At 53.4% G+C, this 25,016-nt stretch overlaps 2 protein-coding genes across 8 annotated transcripts in view; one reads left to right on the top strand and one right to left on the bottom strand.

Annotated features, from left to right (window-relative positions):
- ZBTB17 (zinc finger and BTB domain containing 17) overlaps positions 1-8,666 on the top strand; it is a 34,826-nt gene extending 26,160 nt beyond the window's left edge. For 2 of the 7 annotated variants that reach the window (XM_025376649.1, XM_025376642.1), the window contains 14 exons: positions 2,021-2,227; positions 3,389-3,577; positions 4,221-4,361; positions 4,654-4,779; positions 5,343-5,599; positions 5,697-5,839; positions 5,936-6,236; positions 6,641-6,728; positions 6,821-6,937; positions 7,017-7,137; positions 7,330-7,460; positions 7,793-8,002; positions 8,090-8,200; positions 8,279-8,666. In XM_025376649.1, coding sequence (XP_025232434.1) covers positions 2,023-2,227; positions 3,389-3,577; positions 4,221-4,361; positions 4,654-4,779; positions 5,343-5,599; positions 5,697-5,839; positions 5,936-6,236; positions 6,641-6,728; positions 6,821-6,937; positions 7,017-7,137; positions 7,330-7,460; positions 7,793-8,002; positions 8,090-8,200; positions 8,279-8,562 — 2,424 coding nt within the window. In that variant the 5' untranslated portion in view covers positions 2,021-2,022 and the 3' untranslated portion in view covers positions 8,563-8,666. Of the gene's footprint in view, positions 1-2,020; positions 2,228-3,388; positions 3,578-4,198; positions 4,362-4,653; positions 4,780-5,342; positions 5,600-5,696; positions 5,840-5,935; positions 6,237-6,640; positions 6,729-6,820; positions 6,938-7,016; positions 7,138-7,329; positions 7,461-7,792; positions 8,003-8,089; positions 8,201-8,278 lie in introns of all 7 variants that reach the window. The other 5 variants (XM_025376676.1, XM_025376659.1, XM_025376684.1 and 2 more) reach the window with 5 other exon arrangements.
- Positions 8,667-10,045: 1,379 nt separating this feature from the next.
- Positions 10,046-25,016, bottom strand: part of SPEN (spen family transcriptional repressor) — a 101,933-nt gene continuing 86,962 nt past the window's right edge. Inside the window, exons 11-15 of the mRNA XM_025376630.1 lie at positions 14,238-22,419; positions 12,825-13,334; positions 12,464-12,658; positions 11,607-11,765; positions 10,046-11,204 (exon numbers count right to left, since the gene is read on the bottom strand). Coding sequence (XP_025232415.1) covers positions 11,073-11,204; positions 11,607-11,765; positions 12,464-12,658; positions 12,825-13,334; positions 14,238-22,419 — 9,178 coding nt within the window. The 3' untranslated portion in view covers positions 10,046-11,072. The remainder of the gene's footprint in view (positions 11,205-11,606; positions 11,766-12,463; positions 12,659-12,824; positions 13,335-14,237; positions 22,420-25,016) is intronic.

The following is a 25,016-nucleotide window of genomic DNA, read 5'->3' as shown; positions in this document are numbered from 1 at the left end:
GGCCCTGGTATTCCCCTCTTCTGCACTTGGGGCTCCTGGGTATGTAGGGGGTGACTAGCAATTGAGGCCCAGGGCTTGCCACCCACACACCTGTGTGCTCGCGTGACCTTTTCCACAGCCAGGAGAAGACAGCTCTAGGGTTGATGTGGCCTGGGCCCACCTCGCCCCTACCTTTGGTTCCTTCTGCACTCACATTGCCCTTTGTGCCCTTGAGGTCTTGATCCACAAGCTGGACATTGGTGCCTCCCCACGTCCAGTGCATAGGAGCAGCGCAGCCACGATTCTCCCTTGTGTTCCTTCAGGTCACAGATGGGAACCTGCTGCTTCCAGGGACTGAGGACAGGAAAGAAAGGCCTCTATACTATGCTCCAGGTGGCCGTGTGCGGCTGCCAGCCACTTGGCTTTGGTGCGGGGCCAGCTGCCCCAGGGCCTTACCTCCTGATTTCGGGGCTGGCCCTGGCTCTCCAGTGCTTACATTTAGGGCTCCAGCCGCAGCCATTTAGGAATGTCACTGAGAGAGCCGAAGCCGGGGCGGAGATGTGTAGGGGGAGGGAACGGCCGTTTTTGGGTCTCCGGCAGCAGCCGCAGTGCTGAACTTGTGGCTCGGAGGCTGGTGCGCTGCGGCTCATGCCTGTTGCCACTGCCATGCTCCCCGTTATTTGTTGCATCACTTCCCCCCCTCAGCAGATACCCCCACTTGTGAAAAGTTTCCAGACATCACATGGTAGGGGGCCTTGGCGCCCTTCAAGGCCGACCTATGCTGGTGTGAGGGGTGTGGCTTCCTCTGCGACTCATCACAGCCCGACAGCCATGCATGGCCACGGCAGCTTCAGAGCTGCCGCGGTGATTCACCCCCAAGATGCTGATGTCTGGGGAGCACCCAAGCTGGGGCAGAGAGCCTCAAAGTGTCCCTCTCAGCTGCCCAGAAGCAGGGGTCCAGCCCCGTGCCGACTCAGGCCTCAGAGAAGAGGAGGAGTAGGCAGAGAACTCACTGCCCCTTAGCAGATCCTGGGCCAGGGCGTGACAGCCGTGCCCAGTTGAATATGTCTAATGTGGCCCCAGACAGTGGGTGTTGATTTTTCTGTTCAAACATTCTGAAATGGGTTCTTTCTAGAAAAGAGGGCCTGCTTATTTTCCCTAGACAATTGCTGATGTTGACGCCGACTCTGGGTGGTGGTGAGGCGGGAGGGAGAGCTGTTTTAGATAGTTACTTAGTCACGGCTTGTGCAGTTCAAGACTGCTCGGCACCGGGCCATGGAATTTTCCTGAGCATTTTCACTTGTGGGATTTCCAGGCATTAAGTGAGGCCCTTGACAGAGAAGTTGTGGCCAGGTCAGCAGCTCTTGGTGTCAGGATCAAAGTTGTTTCTCCTGGGATGGCCACCAGGACACAGGTTTCTAGAGTCAGAAGACTGCAACTCTAGGTAGTTCCCATGAGTTGGAAAGAGAGGGAGAGCTAGGCTTTGGCGGGGGATGGGGTATGCGCAGAGCCTGAGAGGGCCAAGCTCTGCAACGCCGGCTGATGAAACACCGTCTTGTCTTCACCTGTCCATGAGAGAATGAGAAAAATAACAAGATAGGAAAGTTTTCTTAAAACAATGGAAACATCTGTCCTTTATTCTGAGATTGTCATGCATTCTTTTAGTAACAAATGTTAAAGTGACCACGTCTTCATTTTTGAAATGATGACACATTTCAGTTTTCTGTGTTTGTTCCCTTTTTTGACTGTTTCATGTCATTACCAGGCTGGATACGGAGGCGGCTGCCTCGTGTTGGTGCCCCAGTGCTTTTTGGTTTGGGCCACTTTTCCTGGCCAGTAAACCCAGGAATCCAGGAACCACCAGTTGGTTGAGTTGGGTTTGCAGGGGGTATCTGGAGTGAATTGCCCTTTTGTGGCAGAAATGCCCTCACTTGTTTTCATTCTGTCTTCTCCCTGGTGCTTGCCTGGGAGTTTGGGAATGACTGAGTGTGTCTGAGGTCCTTTCTCCATACTAACCCCAACGCTCTTTGGCTTTCTGCAGCCATGGACTTTCCCCAGCACAGCCAGCACGTCTTGGAACAGCTGAACCAGCAGCGGCAGCTGGGGCTTCTCTGTGACTGCACCTTTGTGGTGGACGGTGTTCACTTTAAGGCTCATAAAGCAGTGCTGGCGGCCTGCAGCGAGTACTTCAAGATGCTCTTTGTGGACCAGAAGGACGTGGTGCACCTGGACATCAGTAACGCGGCAGGTACCCCGTCAGGGCTGGGGCTGAGCTTGCTGAGGGCCAGAAGCTATGGCTGGCCCTGTGCCATGCTAGACCCTCCAGGGGCAGCACCTGCAGGCTGTGGGATGCAACAGGCCTCCCGCACAGGCTTCAGGCCATGAGCATGTCAGTACTAAGTTCCTCCCACCTTTCGGGGACGTGTCTTGATTGGGAGTGGAGTGGTAAGGGGAGAACTGGCAGGAAAGGCTCATGATGAGCTCTAGGCTGCAGTGAACACAGGAAAAGCCTCATTGGGAAGGGCGGAGAGCAGGCAGACTCTATGCTCTCTGGCCCCTTTCCATGGGAGAGTCAGTCCTGAAGCATCTACCCCAGTGCTAACTAGAAGTTTGGGGAGAGGTGATGGGGAAGGCCTAGGGGCTGGGAGCAGTGTCAGGAAGACCTTGGGGTTGTGGAAGGAACTGGTCCTGGATTCGGACTTCCAACCCAGACTGGCATGACATGCCATGAGAAGGTATTATTCTCCCATTTTATAGATGTGGAAACTGAGATCCAAAGAGGTCAGTGACTGGCCTGGAGGTCAGTCAGATACAGAGTTGGTAGCAGAGCCCTGATGAAAGTCAGGTTGGAGTGTCCTCTGCTGGCAAAGTGTAGCGGCCAAGTAGAGGGTGTGGAGGGCAGGTGTTCACACCATCTCTCCTCAATGCGGGGTGGGCATTCACACCTCTGTCCTCGTCCAGGGCAGGCATTCACACTCTGTCCTCTGTGCAGTGTGGGCGTTTATACCCTGTCCTCTGTGCAGGGTGCATATTCACACCTCCTTTTCTCCACACGTGGGTGGCATTCACCGCCCATCCTCCTCCATGCAGGGTGGACAGTCGCACCTTCTGTTCCCTGTGCAGTGCGGGCATTCACACCTCCTGTCCTCTGTGCAGGGCAGGCGTTCACACCTGTTCTCTGTGCAGAGCAGGCATTGAGACCCTCAGTGAGCACTTCTTTTCAAGGCTGTTGGCAGTGCTGAGATCCTCCAGGTTACCTGCCTCCTCCCCACACAGGAGATGGGGCGATGCAGGCTTGCCACTCAGCTGTTCCTAAATCCCTGCGTCCTGCTGCTGGGTGGAGTGGTGGGGCAGGCTGCCGGTGCCGGATCTTGAGGTGGGTCTCTGACAGCTGTCCTGTCCTCGGCAGGCCTGGGGCAGGTGCTGGAGTTTATGTACACGGCCAAGCTGAGCCTGAGCCCTGAGAACGTGGATGATGTGCTGGCCGTGGCCACCTTCCTCCAAATGCAGGACATCATCACGGCCTGCCATGCCCTCAAGTCACTTGCTGAGCCAGCTACCAGCCCTGGGGGAAATGCGGAGGCCTTGGCCACAGAAGGTAGGTTATTGGCAGCTGCTCCCAAGCAGATGGCCAGAGACCTTGGCTTTTGACGTGGGCTCTGCCTCTGACTTTCTGGGTCTCAGTTTCCTCATCTGGCCCTGACTCGGTTGTGGGTGCTGGCGAGGGTTTGCCTCAGGTCTGAGGGTGGCCTCTCTGCCTGCCTTTCCCCTACAGAGCACCCGGGAGCCGTGCCTGGTTCATTGCCTTTGCACATGGGCAGGGTTTGCTCCTAAACCCTCCTGTGGGTCTATTCTCCTGAGCCCCTCCTTCCACTCCCCTTAGCTGCTAAGATAAAGACCTCAGATGCCCACTATGGGCCAGGTGCCTTGCTGTAGACTTCCAGAGGCCGCGTTCCTCCCTTTCCTAGTGCTGACCTCTGATCAGCTCCGTTAGTGCACACATGAGGTCTGCATGTCCCACACAAGCAGGAACCATCACTGTTGTATTCCCACTGCCCAGCCATCAGCTGGCATGGAGTGGGTGCCCTGTGAATAATTTGGTGAATGAACAAATCAGTAAACCACTACTTAGAGGTACCCTAGGGAGGACGAGGAAGACCTAGCAAGTTCTGGGCCACCTCACACCTCCAAATGGCGGGCACTTGATGGGAAACGGCAGGTCTGCCCTGTACCATCTCCAGGAGGGGACAAGAGAGCTAAAGAGGAGAAGGCGGCCACCAGCACGCTGAGCAGGCTGGAGCAGGCGGGACGCAGCGCACCCACAGGCCCCAGCAGGGACCTCAAGGAGGAGCGTGGCGGTCAGGCCCAGAGCGCAGCCAGCGGTGAGTCAGATGCTGAGGACCTAGCTGGCTGCCCTGTCAGGGTAGTGAGGGCTGCCTTGGGGCAGGTGGCACGGGCACCTGCACCTCTTGAGCTTGTGTTACCCAGAATGACCTATTGTATGTCCCAGGGGGTCTGTTTCAGCCAGAGCAGACACAACAGCCTTAGCTAGGGGTGTGCTGGGGCCTCCCCTCCTGGGCCATACACAGCCACCACCAGCTCGCTGGTCCAGGAGAGGTGTCCGACTCCTGGGGAGAGGGTAGCAATCCAGTCTCCGGTGCTTCCCCCACCCAGGTGCAGAGCAGACAGAGAAAGCCGATGCGCCCCGGGAGCCGCCGCCTGTGGAGCTCAAGCCAGACCCCACTAGTGGCATGGCTGCCGCAGAAGCTGAGGCTGCTTTGTGCGAGAGCTCGGAGCAAGGTAGCCCCGCCCAGCCAGGACCAGGCCCTCCCTGGTGCATCCTCCCAGGGCCCTGCCTCCACTGCCCACTGGGGCCTCCCTCTCTCCTCCTGCCTCCAGCCAGTCCCACTTGGAGTCACCATGCACTTCAGCTTTGGGACACCTTGGTCTTCGCATGTTCTTGAGTCTCGAGGTCGTTCCTTGGCTGACCATGCTAGCCGTGTGTCTGTGAGCACAGGCACGTCCTTCAAAGGCCTGGAGCTTCTGCTCCTTCCCAGCTTTGAGCACCGTACAGGGGTGCCTTCCCACCCACAGCAACCCTCCAGTGCCTGCTGGCCGACAGCACCACCCCAGCTGGCTGAGCCGCCTACCTGCATCCGCCAGGCAGCAAATACCCAGTTCACAGGCCCCCCGGGGGCTTTCCTTGGCCAGTGCTGGGGCCATTTACTATCCCTTCCATATGTTGCCGGTGCCCCTGACAGGCGCTCAGGCAGAGAGGGCTGCGTGTGGGGTCCAGACCCAGGCCTGGCTGCGAGGCCCCCGCGCCCTCTGAGGCGCCTCCGTGCTTGCCCTTCTCTCCGCAGAAATGGAAGTGGAGCCCGCCCGGAAAGGGGAAGAGGAGCAAGAGGAGCAAGAAGAGGAGGGCGCAGGGCCCGCTGAGGTCAAGGAGGAGGGTCCCCAGCTGGAGAACGGAGAGGCCCCCGAGGAGAACGAGAACGAGGAGTCAGCGGGCACAGACTCGGGGCAGGAGCTCGGCGCCGAGGCCCGGGGCCTGCGCTCAGGCACCTACGGTGATCGCACGGAGTCCAAGGCCTACGGCTCCGTCATCCACAAGTGCGAGGTGCGGGAGAGTGTGGCCAGCCCTCCCCGCCAGCCTCCCTCCCCTCCGGCCTCCCACCAGCTGCCCCTCACACCCGGTTTCCCTGCTGCACCCGCAGGACTGTGGGAAGGAGTTCACGCACACGGGGAACTTCAAGCGGCACATCCGCATCCACACGGGGGAGAAGCCCTTCTCGTGCCGTGAGTGCAGCAAGGCCTTTTCCGACCCGGCGGCCTGCAAGGCCCATGAGAAGACGCACAGGTACTGCCCCAGGCCGGCCTCCTGACCAGGCCCCTGCCAGGCCCGGCCTTTCACGCCCCAGCGAGCCCTGCCTCCTGTCGCCTTCTGGCCCTGCAGCCCTCTGAAGCCCTACGGCTGCGAGGAGTGCGGGAAGAGCTACCGCCTCATCAGCCTGCTCAACCTGCACAAGAAGCGGCACTCGGGCGAGGCGCGCTACCGCTGCGAGGACTGCGGCAAGCTCTTCACCACCTCGGGCAACCTCAAGCGCCACCAGCTGGTGCACAGCGGCGAGAAGCCATACCAGTGCGACTACTGCGGCCGCTCCTTCTCCGACCCCACTTCCAAGATGCGCCACCTGGAGACCCACGACACGGACAAGGAGCACAAGTGCCCACACTGCGACAAGAAGTTCAACCAGGTGTGTGGACCCCTCCCGGAACCAGCGCCTGGGAGCCCCGGTGGTCGCAGCCGCTTGCATGCCACGTGGTGGGTTGGTGGTGGGGAGCACAGTCCCGCCTCCAGGAGCTCATCAGCCTGTTCACCCAGGAAACAGGCCCAGCGAGAGCCACTCCCGCGGGGGAGCTCCCGGCTGCTCTGCGGAGGGCAGGTCGAGTCAGGGCGGGGTTTGGTTCTGAAAAAATGGGGTGGGGAGGCTTACCTCTCACCGCTGGGACCGGGGACCTCTCCTAACCCAGGAGAGATGGAGCTCTCCACGGACCCTGGCAAGCCTGAGAGTCGATTGCTCCTTTGTGGGAGGGGCAGGTGAGGGGGCCCGGGGCCGAGCTCTGTGGGGTGGCCCCCCTGACCCCTCCCTGGGCACAGGTAGGGAACCTGAAGGCCCACCTGAAGATCCACATCGCTGACGGGCCCCTCAAGTGCCGAGAGTGTGGGAAGCAGTTCACCACCTCAGGTAGGGCCAGGGCTGCCCTGGCTGCCCTCACACCCCTGCTCCTCGGCCACCGGTGGTGCCCCACGCCAGGTTCGCCCTCGGTCTCGCCACAGGGAACCTGAAGCGGCACCTTCGGATCCACAGCGGGGAGAAGCCCTACGTGTGTATCCACTGCCAGCGACAGTTTGCAGACCCCGGCGCTCTGCAGCGGCACGTCCGCATTCACACAGGTGGGTGGTGAGCAGCCATGCCCAGGGCTGGGAGGTCACGGGGAGGAGCAGGCACCAACACCTTCTGCCCGGTCCCCAGGTGAGAAGCCGTGCCAGTGTGTGATGTGCGGTAAGGCCTTCACCCAGGCCAGCTCCCTCATCGCCCACGTACGCCAGCACACCGGGGAGAAGCCCTACGTCTGCGAGCGCTGCGGCAAGAGGTCCTGCCCCCTCCCCCACACCCGTTGCCCAGGCACCCCACAGTGAGGGGCTCAGAAGACAAACTGGGGACTTGGGCTGACTGCTGCCCACGCCCCAGGCTCTGGTCCCAGGGGTCCTTTTCAGTCTAGAGGGTGAGGCAGGAGGCCCAGGTTGGGGCAGTTCCATGCGAGTCCCTCCCTGTGGCCCCACAGATTTGTCCAGTCCAGCCAGTTGGCCAATCATATTCGCCACCACGACAACATCCGTCCACACAAGTGCAGCGTGTGCAGCAAGGCCTTCGTGAACGTGGGGGACCTGTCCAAGCACATCATCATCCACACTGGTGAGCTGTGGCCCCCGCCATGCCTGTTCCTTCCCAGCCCCTGCTGCCAGGTGGGGAGCAGGGGGAAGGAAGGGACCCCCAGACCCCAGCCTCGGGTGCTAGCTCTTGCTGCAGGTGGCCTTGAAGGCAGTTCCGTTCAAACGAGGACCCCATTTTCCTAGAGGTTCCAGAGGTGCCAGTGTCACTAGAGGTACCTGTGCAGCTCTGGTGGCTGCCCCAGAGCACCTCCTGCTGTAAAAGACAGGCTAGCTGAGCAAATGAGTTATTGAGGGCCTCCCACCCCACTCCTGTGGCCCCTTCCCCAAACGCCAGAGAGAACCTTGCTCCCCCAGGAGAGAAGCCTTACCTGTGTGATAAGTGTGGGCGTGGCTTCAACCGGGTAGACAACCTGCGCTCCCACGTGAAGACGGTGCACCAGGGCAAGGCAGGCATCAAGATCCTGGAGCCCGAGGAGGGCAGTGAAGTCAGCGTGGTCACTGTGGATGACATGGTCACGCTGGCCACTGAGGCACTGGCAGCGACAGCCGTCACTCAGCTCACAGGTGCGGGCTGTGGGCAGCAGAGGGAAGTCACAGGCAGCTTGCTGCCAGGGTGGCGATGATGGGGCAGTGCCCGTGCCTTCACCTTAGGCCCTGCGACTCTGCCCGCAGTGGTGCCGGTGGGAGCTGCAGTGACAGCCGATGAGACGGAAGTCCTGAAGGCCGAGATCAGCAAAGCTGTGAAGCAAGTGCAGGAGGAAGGTGAGGGGGGCCACCCGGGTGTGAATGTGGGCAGAGCCCGGGGTTCTTCCCACTCTGACTGCTGCCCCACCTCCACAGACCCCAACACTCACATCCTCTATGCCTGTGACTCCTGTGGGGACAAGTTTCTGGATGCCAACAGCCTGGCTCAGCACGTGCGAATCCACACAGCCCAGGCACTGGTCATGTTCCAGACAGACGCGGACTTCTACCAGCAGTATGGGCCAGGTGGCACGTGGCCTGCTGGGCAGGTGCTGCAGGCTGGGGAGCTGGTCTTCCGCCCTCGGGATGGGGCCGAGGGCCAGCCCGCACTGGCAGAGACCTCCCCTACAGCTCCTGAATGTCCGCCGCCTGCCGAGTGAGCTGGCGGCCCCTTCTCCTGACTGTTTATTTAAGGATGGATGGCACCCTGGAACTGGGAAGGGTGGTCTCTTCCCTAGAGAGAATAAATTGGATTATTTTCTAATGCTGCCTATAGGTCCCTGTGGGGTGGGTGGGGAGCTGGCAGCTAGAACTGATGCCACAGAAAGGCTGTACCACCCAGGGACCAGCCTTCCTGGGAAAGTCAGCCCGTCCCTCTTGCTGAATGCGACTAGAACCAGAGCCAGGCTGGCTGCTTTGCCCCAAGTTGAGGAGTGGGCAGTGTACTCGGGCTGGAGAGACCTCGGCACCACGTGCCCCATGCCCTCATCCCATCTTGTTTGGAGGCTTCTCACCTGCTCATCTTTACAGCCTGGCCTCCCCTCGCCCCACAGCTATGACCCTGCTCCCCTTCTGCCGTTTGGGGAGAGGTTGGGAAGTTGGGGAAGGGACCAGTAGGGGTGGCCACCAACTGCTTACCAGGGCACAGGCAACCCAGAGCAAGCCTGGCTTATAGGCCACTGCTGCCAGGCTTGGCTCAGGAGTCCTTCCAGCCAGAGTGGCCAGGTAGGCCAAGGAGAGTGCCAGGCCCAGGCCACTGCCCTGGCTCTGATGGGCCTAGGGGAGCAGATGGATGCTACACTTGCTTCAGGGTTACCTGGCCTGAGGACTAAGGCCAAGCCAGTGCCATCATCTTTTGGGAAGGTTCAAAAGATGGCATCTCTGCCACCAGGCTGGGGGCCCAGAGGGACAGGAAGGAGCAGCCAGGGGCTTTGATGAGGAGGTAGGGAGCTGGTGGAGCAGCTTTCTCACTCCTGTCAGCAAGGAGTCAGGAGGTACCATCTCGACTCCCTTCCTACAGTTGGCCCCGGCACCTGTGGTCCACCGTTCAGAGGGGGATACCATCTTCTCAACACCAGGACAGGCCCATTTGTAGGAGCCCATTGGTATTGCAAGTGAGACCACCAACTTTGTAGTCCCCATGTCCCTGCCCCAACTCCACAGCTTGTAGCGGATCCAGCTGCAGGGGAAGCCCGTCCCCAACTCCCATCCTCCTGTCTAGAGGCAGATACAGGATCATATGAGTCCCAAGGGGCCCCAGCAGGCCACTGCCTCTGCAGGAGCCAGCCTGTTTCACACTGGGAGAAGGGAAGAGGGGGCAAGAGACAAGAAACCAAAGCTTGCTAAGATGTTTCTGAGACGGCATGGGGTGTGGTTATATTCTGTATCAAAATTGGAAGTGCCTTCCACATTACCTAAGAACCAGTTAGGACCTGTGAGAAATGGTTCAGTGTCCGTGACAAAAATCTCCTTTGTACAAGATAAAATTATCCTTGGGGAGGAGTGACTAGGAGGCAGAAGGGAGATAGTTCCCATGTACAGACTTGGCATGGGGAGCAAAAGCGGGATGAGGGCTGACTGTTCCCATAAGCCAAGGACCATGGTTCGTCCTCCCACCCAAGTGACAATCACATTCACACTTGGTGTGTTTTATATTTTTTAATAAAGTTTGTAATCCAATGGACACACAAAACAAAACTGCGCTGAGAAAAACAGTTTCATAAATTAATAAGTGTTAGGAAGTTGGGGAAGAGGTCAAGGTAACAGGAAGAGGGGTTAGCCAGTCTTTTTGTACAGGTGCCATGTGACACTTCCACATCGCGGGAGCAGGACCCGTGCTGTACCGAAGCGCACTTATACAAATGAGTGGGCAATACAAAGTCTGAATATGAAAATAAGATTTCCTCTGAAAACACATTTTTGGCACAGATTAAAAAAAATGTATGTCGGGGGATTTGATTTTTTAAGTCAGTATTATATATATTTATATATATTATATATTTATATATACACACATCCCAAGTTCTGCATATCCCACCAAGAGAAAACCTTTCTGTTTGCTCTTCAACTGTAAACTGTACATCCCGGTGAATCAAAGACGGTGGCAGCAGGAGAATTAAGGTGACGCATCCGAATGAGCAAGGGAGATGGGGGCGGACAAAAAACCCAATGAAATGTTCCTTGACCCCAAGGTCTCAGCAGAAGTTTGAAGTCCTTCCTGCGTTAGGAGTCCACGATGTGTGTCTACACACACCGAGACATCCAGAGTGTCACAGCCTGTCTTCACTGGGCAAAAGTCCAAGTCACTAATTTAGTGCAAAGGCAGTTCTGTTTTCTTGTTTCTTAAAAACAAAAAAAAACTTTTTTCATTCCACTGCCCTGTTCCTTTTCTCCAAAAAGAGGAGAGAGAAACCCAGCCCCAGGGTGTCTGCGAGTCCATCGGTTGGTGATGTGTCCTTGGGCTAAAGCATCATGTAAACATACAAGGTAGCAGCACCACTCCCAGAGGAAGTCTGTCCGACTGAGCCGGGCGGCAGGACAGCGAGAGGCTGGCCGTCTGGCAGTGGAGTCTGTCCCCTTCGGCAGCTTCTTCCTCTGCTTGGCTGGGTTGTCCTTTGTTTTTACTGCAGAGCCCTGGGAAGATTCACTGAGGTGATAACCACTCAGTGGCTCACACGGAGGCAATGACAATCATGAGGTGGGGAGAGATGTTGGAGATGCTGGCAAGGAGGTCAGGGGCCAGGCGGGACAGGTGACTCTCAGAGAACTCACAAGGCGGGAAGATCTGCAGCACGTAGGCAGGCTGGAGACAGGATAGAGAGCAAAGTGGGACCCTCTCTTGACCCCCACAACTCCATTTCCACAGGGGGGCCCTGAAGAGGCCCAATGCTAAGAGCCAGGCCAAGTCAGTCCCCAACCAGCAGGTGTCAGAAAACTATATACAGGAACCCCCTAGGGCCCTCTTCCCTATCTTTAAACTCATGGAAAACCTGTGTTCTCAGTGCTTCCCTGGGTTCTCTTCAGGATGGGTGATGGCGCCCCGCCCTATGTGCTCTATTGACTTCTGTCCAAAATGCCCCTTTACCCACCTCTGGGAAGCTCTGCGGCCAGATCTAGTGGGTACCAGAAGAGTCAGTCCACCTACCAACCCTGACCAGCCCCACCTGTGGGTGTATATGTGAAGGAAGGACACAGGACAACCGACCTGATTGGAGCCAGGGTTGGGAACGTTGATGATCCCTGCCGCCTGCTTAGCCTGCAGGTAAGTGATGAAGGCAGCCTTGAGGGACTCGGTCTGGCTCACAACATCCTCTTGGTCGCGGCCACAGGGCAGAGCCAGCAGCAGACAGTAATCTGTCTCCACCTGAGGCAGAGGCCAGCCGCCAGTGAGCAGGGGCCTCTTAGTCAAACAGTAGCCCACATCCAACCCACGGTATCAGGTCCACAAAAACCCCCACCTCTGAGGTGACTTTAAAGTCTACCCTGATATTTGAATGAAAGAAAAAAAAAAAAAAAGCTTTTTCAACCTGAGAAAGCTGATTTAAAAAATAATTTTTAAAAACTGTAAAGCCTTGTTTCTGGGTCTAGAGGTACTTTACATCCCCCGCCCCAAGTAGAAGCATAGTGGACCCTTCATTGCTCACTTCAGTAATACCGGCCAGGCACAGTGGCTCAGGCCTGTAATCCCAGCACTTTGGGAGGCCGAGGCAGCCAGATCACTTGAGGTCAAGAGTTCAAGACTGGCCTGGCCAACATGGTGAAACCCCATCTCTACTAAAAATACAAAAATTAGCTGAGCATGGTGGCGCCATGGTGGTGCATGCCTATAATCCCAGCTACTCAGGAGGCTGAGGCACAAGAATGGCTTCAACCCGGGAGGCAGAGGCTACAGTGAACAGAGATTGTGCTGTTGCACTCCAGCTTGGGAAACAGAGTGAGACCCTGTTCCAACAACGAAGTTAACACTTCCATGACAGATCAGGGAGATGGGCTGGCAGGGACTACCTGCGTCTTCCCTCCCTGTAGGTGGGGCAGTTGCTCACCTGGGCCTGAGAGTCTTACCGTCATCCTTCGGGCAACCCCTTCCAGCTGTGATGCCTCCAGCCGCATCCTCTGGGCGATCCTTAGTGGGGGCCCTCCTTCAGAAAGGGGCAGGGACCGATGGGCCAGGACATTGTTGCCAGAGACGAAGTGGAGCTGCACAGCAGCTGTGTCATTCTTCAGGGCCAGCAGGCCCTGCCACACGATGGGGTACTTCTGCTCACAGGGAAACAAACAGAAGTAAGCTCATGGCCGGAGGGCTGAACCACGCTGGACACAGCCAGAGGCTGTAGCTTGCGGGTCTGTTAACTAGGGAATCTTAGTACATTTGACATGGCATAAAATCTAGGGGCCAGGAAGGGCAGCCCCTGCTCATGCTTACCTTCAGAAGCTGAACCATATCCACGGGTCTCTGTGAAGTCAGGTGTGGAGAAGAATCTTGTTTGGGGGTTGGCTGGAATTCAGTGTGTGGCAGAACCAGTCCTGGTGGGGTGCTGGGGCCAGAGGTTGTTGGGACAAACAACGGCTGTTTTGGGGCAGTCTGAGTGGGAAGAGGGACTGGAAGGTCAGGCTTCATGGAGACAGACACAGGGGAGGGGAAGGAAGTTGGGCCTGTTTCCACTTGTGCCCTCTGAACCTGGGTATGAGGCTCAGGCGGCCTGTTTGCAGGTCCCGCTGGGAGGCGAGGCTGCTCTAATCCCGTCTGAGTCCCCTTTGCCTCCTGGGACACTTGAGGCATCTTGCCGCTTGGTGGCTGGCCGGGCTGGCTGAGTTGGGAGGGCGGGCAGGGTGGTGCTGTCTGGGCAGGCTGCGTGGACTGCACAGGCTGGGCTGGCTGTGTGGACTGCACAGGCTGAGGGGGCTGCAGGGGCTCACCTTCAGGAGGAGGGCCCTGGGGTTGGGAAGGAAGGCAAAGGGACAGAGTCAGTCTGTTGTGCACAAGACCCTGGGCCCAACAAATGACTCAAAGGGCCATAGCGAAAGGGTAAGATATGGCATCTCCCATTAAGTCAGGCCCACAGAAGGAGCCTGAATCAACGGAGCTGCTCTCGGGGTTCCAGGTAAGGAGAGATCCCTGATTACCTGCCTCCCACTGACACCACCCAGCAAGAGCTCCCTCCCCATATGCAGAGCTCCCCATGATATAATCTAATTCTTTCATCTCAGGACTAAGAAAGCTCTTTAAACTCATGAAAAGATCAACATCTTTAGGAACTAGCTGACCAGTTCACTTGTACTCAACCACTATCTTTACCAAAAGGCGGATTTCTTTTTCTTTAAGTAGGGACAGGGTCTCACCATGTTGGCCAAGCTGGTCTTGAACTCCTGACCTCAAGTGATCTGCCGGCCTTGGCCTCCCAAAGTGTTGGGATTAAAGGCATGAGCCACTACGCCCAGCTGGTGTTTTTTGTTTTTGAGACCGTGTCTCACTCTGTCACTGGAGCGTAGTGGCACAATCTTGGTTCAATGCAACCTCTGCCCCCAGGGCTCAAGCGATTTTCCCACCTCAGCCTCCCAAGTAGCTGAAACCACAGGTGTGTGCCACCACACCTGGCTAATTTTTACATATATATGTGTATTTTTGTAGAGATGGGGTTTTGCCATGTTGCCCAGGCTGGTCTCGAACTCCTGGGCTTAAGCAGTCATCCTGTCTGGGCCTCCCACAGTGCTGGGATTACAGGCATAAGTCACCACACCTGGCCCCTGATTTCCTTAACACATCTTTGCTTAAAAGCCTGCTGAGCCCCACAAGCACATGCCCAAAAGACAGTGGGGAGATACCTGGCTGGCTCACCTGAGCAGCTGTCTTGGTCCGGGAAGGCAGGCCAACAGAGGAAGCAGCAGGAAACTGAGTGTGTGTGAGCTGGGCTGGGGGGTGGTAGGTGCGGATGTCGCCGTACCGGTACTCTTGAAACAGCTCCCCGCTGGAGTGCACAATCTGCACCCCGTGGGTCACCACCACAGGAGGGGTCAGAGGCAGCCCCTGGAGTTGGTTACTGGGGGTAACTGTGAGGATACGGGCCTCACTGTGAGGGGCAGGGGCAGGAGCAGGGAGGGGGACGGGGACAGGGACAGGGACGGGGGCAGGGGCCGGGGTGGCTTTGGCATCTGGTGTCTTGGCAGCTTCCTTCCCTGGCTGCTGAGGGGCCTTGCTGGCTGGTGGCACCTTCACGACCCCATCCGCGGCCCTGGGCTGCTCGCTGACTGCTGTCACATGTGGATGCACCATGATCCTCACATCCCGTGGCACGGTATAGGGGTGCAGTCGGTACTCAGACTGCATGACTAGTACCTCTGACTGCACAGGGGCTGTGGCTCGAGCGACGGGAAGGTGATAATGCACTTCCTCCTCGGGAGGGTGCTGGGAGGCCAGCGCAGGCACGCCAGCTGGGGCTGGCTGCGGGGTGCTGGCACGCTGTGGGGCCCTGACCTCTATTTGCTGGGGCTGCAGCGGAGCCCGAGGAGAGTGAAGCGCTTCTGGCCGGATGCTGTAGGTGATACTGGGCAGCGTGGGAGTGTTCATTCTCACCTCGCCCTGCGAGAGGTGGCTCAGGGACACAGTCTGGGTGATGCTGTGGGGTGGCATGATGACAGACTGCTCTGGATGGATGCTGGAGATGAACTGGGGCACTGGAATGCCTGCAGCCAGCATGACTGTGGCATTGGTGGAGAGCGCCGTGGAGGCAGTGCTGCTAGGGTGGCTTGCCCTTGGGAATGAGGATGGCCCGGGTCCACTGGGTCGAGGAGAATGAGCGTCGAGCTTTGCGGCTGCCAAATGGGAGACAGTTCGATCTGCTGGGATGCTGGGCCCCGAGGGGACATGGTTTACTTCTGTAGGCAGTTTGCTGGGCAGAGCAGGAGGGTGGTGGGGCGTAAGCGTGGACCCCAGGTTGGCCGGCTGAAGGACCTTGGTCTCAATTTTAAGGGTGACGGGGTCTGCAAGCTTTTTGTTTGTGGTGACAATGCTTGGGGTGAGGACCAGCTGGTTGTGAACCAGCACAGGGGGCGTGTTGATCCCCTGGGTGAGAACCTTCACTGTGCCTCCCTGGGTGACAGGCGTGGACACCGAGAGGTGAATGGGCTCGGGCTTCTCCAAGGATGGCCTATCGGCCTTCACAGACGAAATCACAGGAGAGGCATTATATGTCTGGGCGGTCAGTACCAATGTGGAATGGGTGGCCACGTTTGCATAGCCTGCAGGAGCTTGAGGACCTTTGGATGGAGGCTGCGATGCTGTGACAGAATCTGGTTTGACCTGGGACTTGGACACCGACTGCTGAAATTCAATGTCCATTGCACTGGCCGGGGGGATCTGGCTGATCTTGGCGCTGATCCGCTGTGGGCCTTCAGTCTTCTGCCCTGAATAACTCAGGAGCACAACCCCTTCGGAAGTGTTCACACGCAGTCCCGCCCCTGAGCCTGCGTCTGCTGGACGATCGTCGATCACAGGCATGGACCCTGGGTGAAACCGACTGTTTTCATTAGCACTCGCTCTCTGTTTGCACTTTGCTGACGGCGCAATCACTGCCCCTGCCATTGTCACTGTGCCTGTTGTGGCCGTCACGCCACCAGATGCAGCAGTAACCGCACCCGCTGTGACGGTCACTGCACTTGCTGTGGCATTCACTGCACTCGCGGCAGCATTAACCGTGCCTGGGGCGGCATTCACTGTGCCCACCGTGGCGTTCACTGGAGTGGTGAGAACATTCACTGGCCCCGTAAGAACATTCACAGGCCCCTTCAGGACGTTCACGGGTCCAGCAGGGGTGCTCACCAAACTTTTCAGTGTGGTCACTGAGCCCTTCACGGGACCTTTCAGGGCATTCACTGGGACCAGGGAGACATTCACCAGGCCAGTGAGCGCACTCACCAGGCCAGTGAGGGTTTGAGGAGCTGGTTTTGCCAAGGTTATCTTCTGTGAATTTTCCAAGTCAATGCTGACAGGCATCCGGCTAATAACAGAGGTAATTTTGGGAGCAATGACTGGAGCCACCTTTTCCTTGTCAGCAGCTACCGGCACCTCCGAGGCTTGTGTCTCAGAGTTGTTTGTCACTGGAGCTGTTGTTTTTTCTTCTAAAGGCTTTTTAGATTCAACTGGAGGGGGCGGGGCCTCATGTAGGCAAGGGGCAGCACTGACAGGCTCTGCAATGGCCGTGGTGACATTTGTGGAAGTGACACCTGTTGCAGACACATACTTGGGGTCCATGAGAATCTTCCTCAGGGTGCTGGAGCTGGTGTCGACGTCAGAGGCCTTTGTGTCTGGGGGAAGAGCTGGAGATGGAGTAGACTGAGCCCGTGACTCCTCCTGCCTTGTGATCCACTCTGTCACCTTAGTAGGGGGGCTCTGATGTGGGATCCCCCCAGAGGAGACAGGAGGTGAAAGCTTTGCTGCAGTTACAGAAGGCAGTGTGGGTATGGGGATGCTTGGATCGCTGGGTGGGGTCACCGGGTCACTCTCAATGATGGAATGCACCCTGAACCTGGCTTGAGGTTCCTCATCCACCGGCACTGGCTGAGGGGGCTGGGGAAGGTCTGGGGGCACAGATGCTTTGGTTGGAGTCCTTTCCTCAACACTGATTTCTTGGGACGAATTCTCTGTGGAGGGAGTCTTGCTTGGGTCAGAGGTACATGACTGAGGAGGAGTGGAATGGGGTTTCTCACTCTGCCTTTCTTCCTGTGGGGCTTCGGGGTGCTGTAGTGTTGTCCCCTCATTTGCAGCAGGACTCTCGCCTTGAGCTTGGTCAGATTCAGGGACATGGCTCTCTACAGGCACCACCACTCTCTTGTTTGTGTTCCGTTTGCGGCGTGATCGGGTTGTCTTCTGGCGCCCTTTGTCTTTCCGAACAAGAGTGACTTCCACTTCTTTAGACCCTTTGGCTTCTGGCGCCGAGTGTGAGGTTTCACTGCTATTTCCTCTGGCTTCCTTGGTATCTGTTGGGCCTGCTGAGGGGTCAGGAGCATTGACTGGCGGCCTCGAAGATTCTGTAGCAGCCTCAGTTTCCAGGATGCCAGATACAGCCTCATCCGTCTCCATTCCTTCCTCAGAAGGCTGCAGCGCCTGTGCACCTGCGTGGGGCTGCAGATCTGTCTGGGATTCTCCAGGAAAAGGTGGAGGTGCTGGGAAGTTTTCTGGCTCCCCAGAAATGTCATTGATGATGGAGCCAATGGCCGCAGCCAGCTCTGTTTCACTTGCTTGGTGTGCAGGCTTGTCCCTGTCTTCTGGGGCAAGGCCCTCTGGTGCATCTGCCTTATAGGCAGCAGAGGCAGAGGCAGAGGCCTCGGCAAGCTTTGCGATGTGTTCCACGGCCTGCTCCAGCTCCATCTGCTTGGCTAACTGGGTGGCTTCTGGGGACGGCCCAGAGGCAGACGCGTCTTCTTTCTCTGATTCCTTGTCTGGATCAACTGGATCACTTTTCAATTGGGATGATAAACCATCCTCCTTTTGGGGACTCTCACTTTTCTCAGGGGAGACTGCCACCACCCCGGGTTCCCTCTCCCCTGCCTGTGCTGCAGCCCCCCTGGGACTGACAGCAGCATCCACATTTTTCAGACTTGCAGATTTGTCCACTGCTAACCTGGAGTTTCGAGATCTTCCTCTCTTTGATTTGGAGTTTTTTTCAGGGGCCGGTTTTTTCTCTACAACTTCAACAGGGGCGGCTTCAGGGGGATTTTTGTCTGTGCCAGCATCTTTTCTGTCACATTTCTGTTCGCTCCCTGCCTCTTCCTCAGCAGCCTTGGGTTCCGTGGGGCTCTCTTTCACACTTATTTGGGGGCCCACCTCAGTGGTGGCCTCAGGACGTGCAGCATCCACCTTCGGTTCATTTCTTCCCTTTTTCCCTTGGGGGCCACCACCAGCTGCAGTTTTCTGGGACCGTGGGGACCGCCATCCCTCAGGTGGCTTGAGTGTTTCTGCAGGTTCCTTGGTCTCGTTCTCCTCCTCTTCATCAGCTCGCCGGCGTGTCTTTGGAGGCCTTCCCCTCCGAGGGGTGGTGGGAACCGCCGCGGCCTCCTGAAGCTCTCGCTCCAATCTCTTTCTGGTCACTCTTGGTTGCTCAATGGGCTCTTTGACAGGAGAGCGGTTTTCATGGTCACCCATGGTTGCATAGACGCTCCTTACATTACGGCGCCTTGTTCGGCTAAGAGGCAAACTTGGTTCGGGATGTTCAAGGTCTGCAGCAGAGTTTTTAGAAGCAGTCCTTGTAATCTTCTCTGCCTCCATCTTCAATTCCAAAAGCTTCTGTGCTTCTCCCCGAGGAGAATTGGACCGCTTGAGTTTTTCCCGGTCTATCCTCTCACTCTTCCTTGTGACGGGCTTCTCCACGATACTCACTGCAGGTGCCTGAACAGGGGTCTTTGAACGCTTGCTTTTGTTTGGCTTTTTATCCTTTGTAGCAACTGGAGGATCAACCTCTAAATCTTCAGAAGCTGGGGGCTGAGCCTCAGGAACAGCTTCAGCTTTCTGGTTTGCATCAGGCTCAACATCTGCAGTGGTGTCTGGCTTTTCGGCCTTTGGCTCACTGGCCTCCTCAGACTTCTGAGCTGGTTTTGAAAGTGGCTGGGTACTGTCAGGCTCTGGATCTACATTGCTCTCTGCCTGGGAAAACGAGGCCCCGGGAGTTGGAGGCTTGGCATCCAGATAAGGCAGCTGGTCACCTGATGAACCTTCCTCAACACCTGCCGGAATCACAGCAGCTTCTTTATTGGGGTCTGCTCCTGGGGGCAGGTCCACTTGTTCCGGCTGTTCCACAGGGGTAGGAGCAGGTTCAGACACAGGCTTTGCTTCTTCTGAGACAGTGGCTGGCTCCACAGTCTTATCTTCTGTTACCAAAGGCGCCTCTACCATTTTGTCACCAGCGGTCTTCTCTAGTGCTGATGGGGCTGACTCTAGAGTTGCGACTGTGACACTTGGAGGCCCAACGGAAGGTGGAGTTTTTAGTTCTGCATCTTTATTCTCAGGAGCAGATTCTGGGGTCTTGGGATGATTCTCTGTATCTTCCTGTTTCTCAACCTCTTTGGGTTTCTGGTCTTTTTCTTTTTCTTTCTGTTGCATTCGTGTGAGCTCCATAAATCTGCTATGGAACAGAACTACTGGTTCTTGAATGGAATCAGTTGTGCTGTTTGCTCCCTCAGATGTCTGCTTACCATAGATCCTACCAGAAATGAAGTCAGAGTCTTCCTCTTTTCTCTCTAGATGCTGCAATCGCTTGGAATCTTGTTCAAAGATTGAGCTGTGTAAAAAACGAGAAGCAAACAATTCCTGCCTCTCTTGCTCTTCTTCTTTATGGTCCTCTTTCTTATCATCCATTTTCCCTTCTGAATCAGTCCTAATTTTCTTCTTTTTCATGTACCAAGATGGAATAGGTCTTGGAGCAGAGTCAACCTTTTCTTTATCTTTGTTGTTTCGAAAATTTGCAAATCGAGAGTCCCAATCAAGAAAAGACCAATTTTCTTCACGAGATGAAGAGAGGGATTTAGCTCTTTCAAGCAAAGCTTTAGTGTCTGGTGTGATTGTCTTATCCAATGCAAAAGAGTAAAATTTGTTCCTTTCTAAAGAACTAGAGAGTCTTTCATCTCGCTCACGTAGCTTGTCTTCTCTGTCCCTCAATAAAAAAGACAATCGAGAACTTTCATATAATGCAGAGGCTCTGGGTGAGTGGGATTTGTGTTCACCATCTTCATCAGAATCAGAAGGCACCTCACCGGGTTCCAGATCTCGTACAGACCTTTTTCGAAGGCTATCTCTCTTAATTATGCTGTTTGGGAAACTCACATCAAATCTGCTGGCATCTTGTTTCATTTGAGAGTCCCAACGATTTAGTTCATCTTCAGAATTCAAGACAGATAGTTTTATTTTGGCCATATCTGCCATCTGTTCTCTCCTGCTAGAATCATAAGGATTAAATTTTAAAGACTCTTCCCTGACTGTTATGTTAGAATAGGGGAGGACTTTTTCATCTACTTTAGGAGACCCCTTTACCGACATTAGCCTAGGGGAGCCTATGGGATCCTCGTCTTCATGGAAGGAACCATGTCGGACACTGGGAGAACAACCAGTCCTTTCAGAATCTTCGCTGATTTGGCGTGAACTTCTGTAATTCCGTTCTCTCTTGGTGCAGATATCAAAATCAACATGATCCATCCTTTTCTTTTTGCTGGGAGGAGAGTCATCGGTGACATCTTGAGGGGGTTTGCCTACCTCGTGAACGAGGCTACGTCTTTCATATTCATCTACATCTTTTTTAGGACTGCCAAACTTCTCAGACTTGGCTATTTCCATTTCCATCTGCTGTTTCCTACGACTCTGCTCCATTTGTTTTCGGTAACTCTGCGTGTGATCGATGTCAATGCCAATTTTTTCTTCAGTATTTACTGAATGTGATTTCTCTTGGCCTGATTTACGTTCAGGTGTTTCATCACGAAGACTGCAGTAGTTTTTCCTAACGTCTTCTCTCTCTGGTCCTTGATCATCTAATACCTGTAGCTGTTTGAGCTGTGGTTTTGAGGGAATGGGTTTTTTTGATTGGATTTCTTGATTTTCCACAGATTCACCTGTTGGTTCTCCCAGTCTTGCTTGTAGGTCTGAGCTGGACCTTGAGCCAGACCCAACAGAAATACTGGCAAGCTCCTGACAGTCTTTGGGGCTGGCAACAGTATTAAGTCTGTCCAGTTTGATTTTTTTAGATTCTCTTTTAAGAATTTCTTTCCTCACAGGCTTTCTTTCGGCCTCTCCTTCCCTCAGCAGAATGACCTCTCTAGAGGATACGTCAGGCTGCTTTTTTGAAAGCATGCGAGCATCCTCCATCTCTGGACTGCTTTTCTTGACCTCTGGTTTTTGCTTTTCTGCTTTTAAATTGGAATCTGCAAAGCGCCTTTTCCTTGCTTCCAGCTTTTCCAGATCCACAGCACTTACCCCGTCTGCAGCCTGCTCAGGCTTGAGGTGCTTCCTGGCTTTAAGCCTGCCCTCCTTCTCCACCACTTCAACATGGCTTGAAAGCCCCTTTTCCTTTGGTACTTTCATTCTAACAGATTCCAGTTTAGACAAGTCAGACTTTGCAGGCTCCGTCTGAGAGACCTGAAGTTTCTGGTCCAGGGCTGAAGATTTAACAGTGTCATTATCAAGCTTGGCTTTCAACTTTTCCACAGGAGTGTGGTCAATGACCTTTCCCTCTTTCTCTTTCACTCGAGTCAAAACCACGCAAGGCATGAGTTCTAGGCGGTTTTTTGCTATTCCTTCTTTGTCAGCTTTCTCTCTGCTCAGTTTATTAGAACTCCTTGGCTTTTCAGGGCTTTGTTCTCGCTCATTTTCTTGGTCGGTTTCTGAAGACTGAGAACTAGGGGAGTGAACCTTTCCTTTGCGTTTTTGCTTGTCAGTTTTGTCCTTTTCCACTTTTTCCTTCCGTATTAAGCGTCTCTCTCTCTCCACTCTCTCGGGATCAAAAGTTCGTTCTTTATCTGTCTTTTCATTTTTTGTATAGCGCTCCAAACGAGATTTGTCAAGTTTCTCATATCTTGGAGGGGAAAGTGAGCTACAGCTTCCACTCCGGTCTGAGGATCGGCTGTAAAGCCTCCTCTCAGAATCACTCGGCAACCTCTCTGCCTGAGAGGGAGACGCTCCAGGACTCTGTGGACGTCGCAAGTGAACTGGACTTTGACTTCGTTCAATTGGCCTCCTCTCATGGTCTCTGTCCCGGTCGGACTCAAATCTTTCACGTTCTCTTTCTCGTTCCCTTTGCCTGTAACTATATTCCCTAATATCTTGTTCATAAGGATCATTCCTGTAATCCCTGTATTCCCGAGGATCATCGTAGTATCGTGATTCATAGTAGTCTCCTTGGTAAGTTTCCCATTCTGAATAAAACTCTCTCCCTCGAGCTGGATAGTCCCGCCTGGAATCCTCAGGGTAAGTGCCTGGAGTTCGAACACTCTCATAATATGTACGATCTTGGTTATAGTCGTAGGATGCCCTTCGTTCCTCTCTGCCAAAAAATAACAAAGATATTAGTTCTTTTGTTTCCTCATCACTTATGCATGAAATCATACACGTGAAATCAGAAATTCCTGCTTCTAAAAAATCTTTGACATTATTTAATCATTTGTGAAACGATTAGTTTGTAGTGGTTATCCACTATAGCTTCAAGTAGCTACTAAGCACTTGAAATCTAGCTAAATTGAGATGTGTAAAATACACACTCAATTATGTTGACATAGTTTATAGAAAAACAACAACAACAATTTAGACCGATTATATGTTGAAACAATATTTTAGATATATTAAACAAAATTAATTTCACTTTGTCTTTTTAATGTGGCTACTAGAAAATCTAAAATTACATACACAGAACTTATATAACTTACATTATGCTTCTATTGGACAGTGGTGATTCAACCCTTTTTTAATGTTTCTGGTAACTCCGGCATGTGACAAAGCAGACACTAGTTACTGGACAATATCCCCACACTCCTAAGTCTCCCACAAAATTACTATATAGAATAATAAAAAGATATTCTTACCACAACTTGGAATAAATCCACTGTTTAGAAAAACAGATAAAAATTTTAACTAAAATCTTACCATCTATGTGACTTGTATGATACTGGTAACACTTCTATCTAATTCACAATTTTTAAAAAATACACTGGAACCTGGTTAAACTCTCTGAACTCAGTCTCCTCACTCATAAAATGATGGTAGCTTTTCCTCATAAAGCTCTTAAAAAGATTAAGATAATATCTGTAAAAACTTTCCTAGCATAATCCTAGGCAGGCACTTGGCCTCAGTAAATGTCACTTTCCCCTAGGCTGCCAACTAACAAACCAGGGATGACTGCAAGCACCGAGAGAGAACTCCTCCAGTTTTAAGGAACTCACCACAGGTTTTCTCCCACAGGGACCTGTCTGGTGCATTCAAAATAGGATTAAATTTACACACAAGAACATATATTATATGAAATTAAATACACCTGTAACAGAGGCCAATTACTTCCTTCACTTGTTCATTCTCAGCAATGTTTGTTCTCTCACGTAGATACACCTGGCTCATTCTAGACAATATTACCATTAGCGGCTCACTGAAAGAACACTAGAACTCAATCCCCATGAAGTTACAGGCTTTGTCTTCTTGGCCAAAATTTCTCTAGCTCTTACAAGAGCACTTGGCTCAAAGGACTCAACTGACTATTTGTTGAAAGAATGAACTTTAGAAAAATATATCAAAGCTGCTACTAAATAATGTTCCAACTCCTTTGAACAGCAAACGAAGCATCTAGACAGAACATTCCAACACCAGAAACATCGATAACACATTATTTTATCTATATCTATATCTATATATGTGTGTGTGTGTGTGTGTGTATATATATATATATATATATATATATTTTTTTTTTTTGAGACAGAGTCTCACTGTGTAGCTCAGGCTGGAGTGCAGTGGCACAATCTCGGCTCACTGCAACTTCCACCTCTGGGGTGTAAGGGATTCTCCTGCCTCACCACCACCCCACCCTACCCCACCCTCACGAGTAGCTGGGAATACAGGCATGTGCCACCACGCTTGGCTAATTTTTTTTGTATTTTTGGTAGAGACAGGTTCACTGTGTTGGCCAGGCTGATCTCAAACTTCTGACCTCTGGTGATCTGCCCGCCCCTCCCAAAGTTCTAGGATTACAGACATGAGCCACCATGCCTGGCCTATTGTATGTACTTATATTGAACTTTCTCCGTTCAAAGAAAATACTTTATTGTGTATCTATGACATTTGGTTTAACTGGATTCAAGATGATCCTTCCATAGCTCCATGGGAATCAGATTCCTTGTCTAAATACTGACCAGCCAGCTCATAAATAACTGTTACTAGGCATGGACTCAGGCTAATTTAACTCATTACTACCATAAATACATACTTTGGGGATGTATTTTCCACATGAAGGTGAACACATTATATACCTTCTAATATTATAAAGTGAATAAGACACCTAGAATGGTCATTAGTTTACTGCCCATATTAATGGTAGGCTTGAGTCATATTTTAAAAACACAGTATCAAGGTATCTTTTTAATTAAGCAAACTAAAACTACATCTAAAAATATGGGGCAGGCATTGTAGCTTAGGCTTGTAATCCCAGCACTTTGGGAAGCCTGCTTGAGGCCAGGAGTTCAAGACTGACAGGATCAACACAGCGAGACCCCATCTCTACAAAAAAAGAAAATAATAATAATTAATAAAAATTTAAAACGCAGTAACATGAAAAAAATTTTTGGAGGGCAGAAATATATGTATAAACATTCATGCTGGAGCACTGTTCAGCTTAACAAATACTTATTTTGCTGGGCCCCATGACAACAAAAGAAATAAGCAGTCCTGCCCTCAAAGAATTCAACAGTTTAAGCAGGGACAACACAACTGGCACTTGGACCATGTACGAGGACACTAAGGAACTGCAGAAAGGTTCAGAGAGAACTCTGTTCACAAAATCAAACAGTATCCAAAGTACCATAAGTAGATGTCATCTGAATCACAATGTGACCCTGTAAATTCATCTCAAGAACCACTATGGTAAAGGGTAAGCTCAATACA

Source organism: Theropithecus gelada, chromosome 1 (assembly GCF_003255815.1).
Source record: "Theropithecus gelada isolate Dixy chromosome 1, Tgel_1.0, whole genome shotgun sequence".
NCBI classification, from domain to species: domain Eukaryota; kingdom Metazoa; phylum Chordata; class Mammalia; order Primates; family Cercopithecidae; genus Theropithecus; species Theropithecus gelada.
This window is presented reverse-complemented; position numbering and strand designations above follow the sequence as displayed.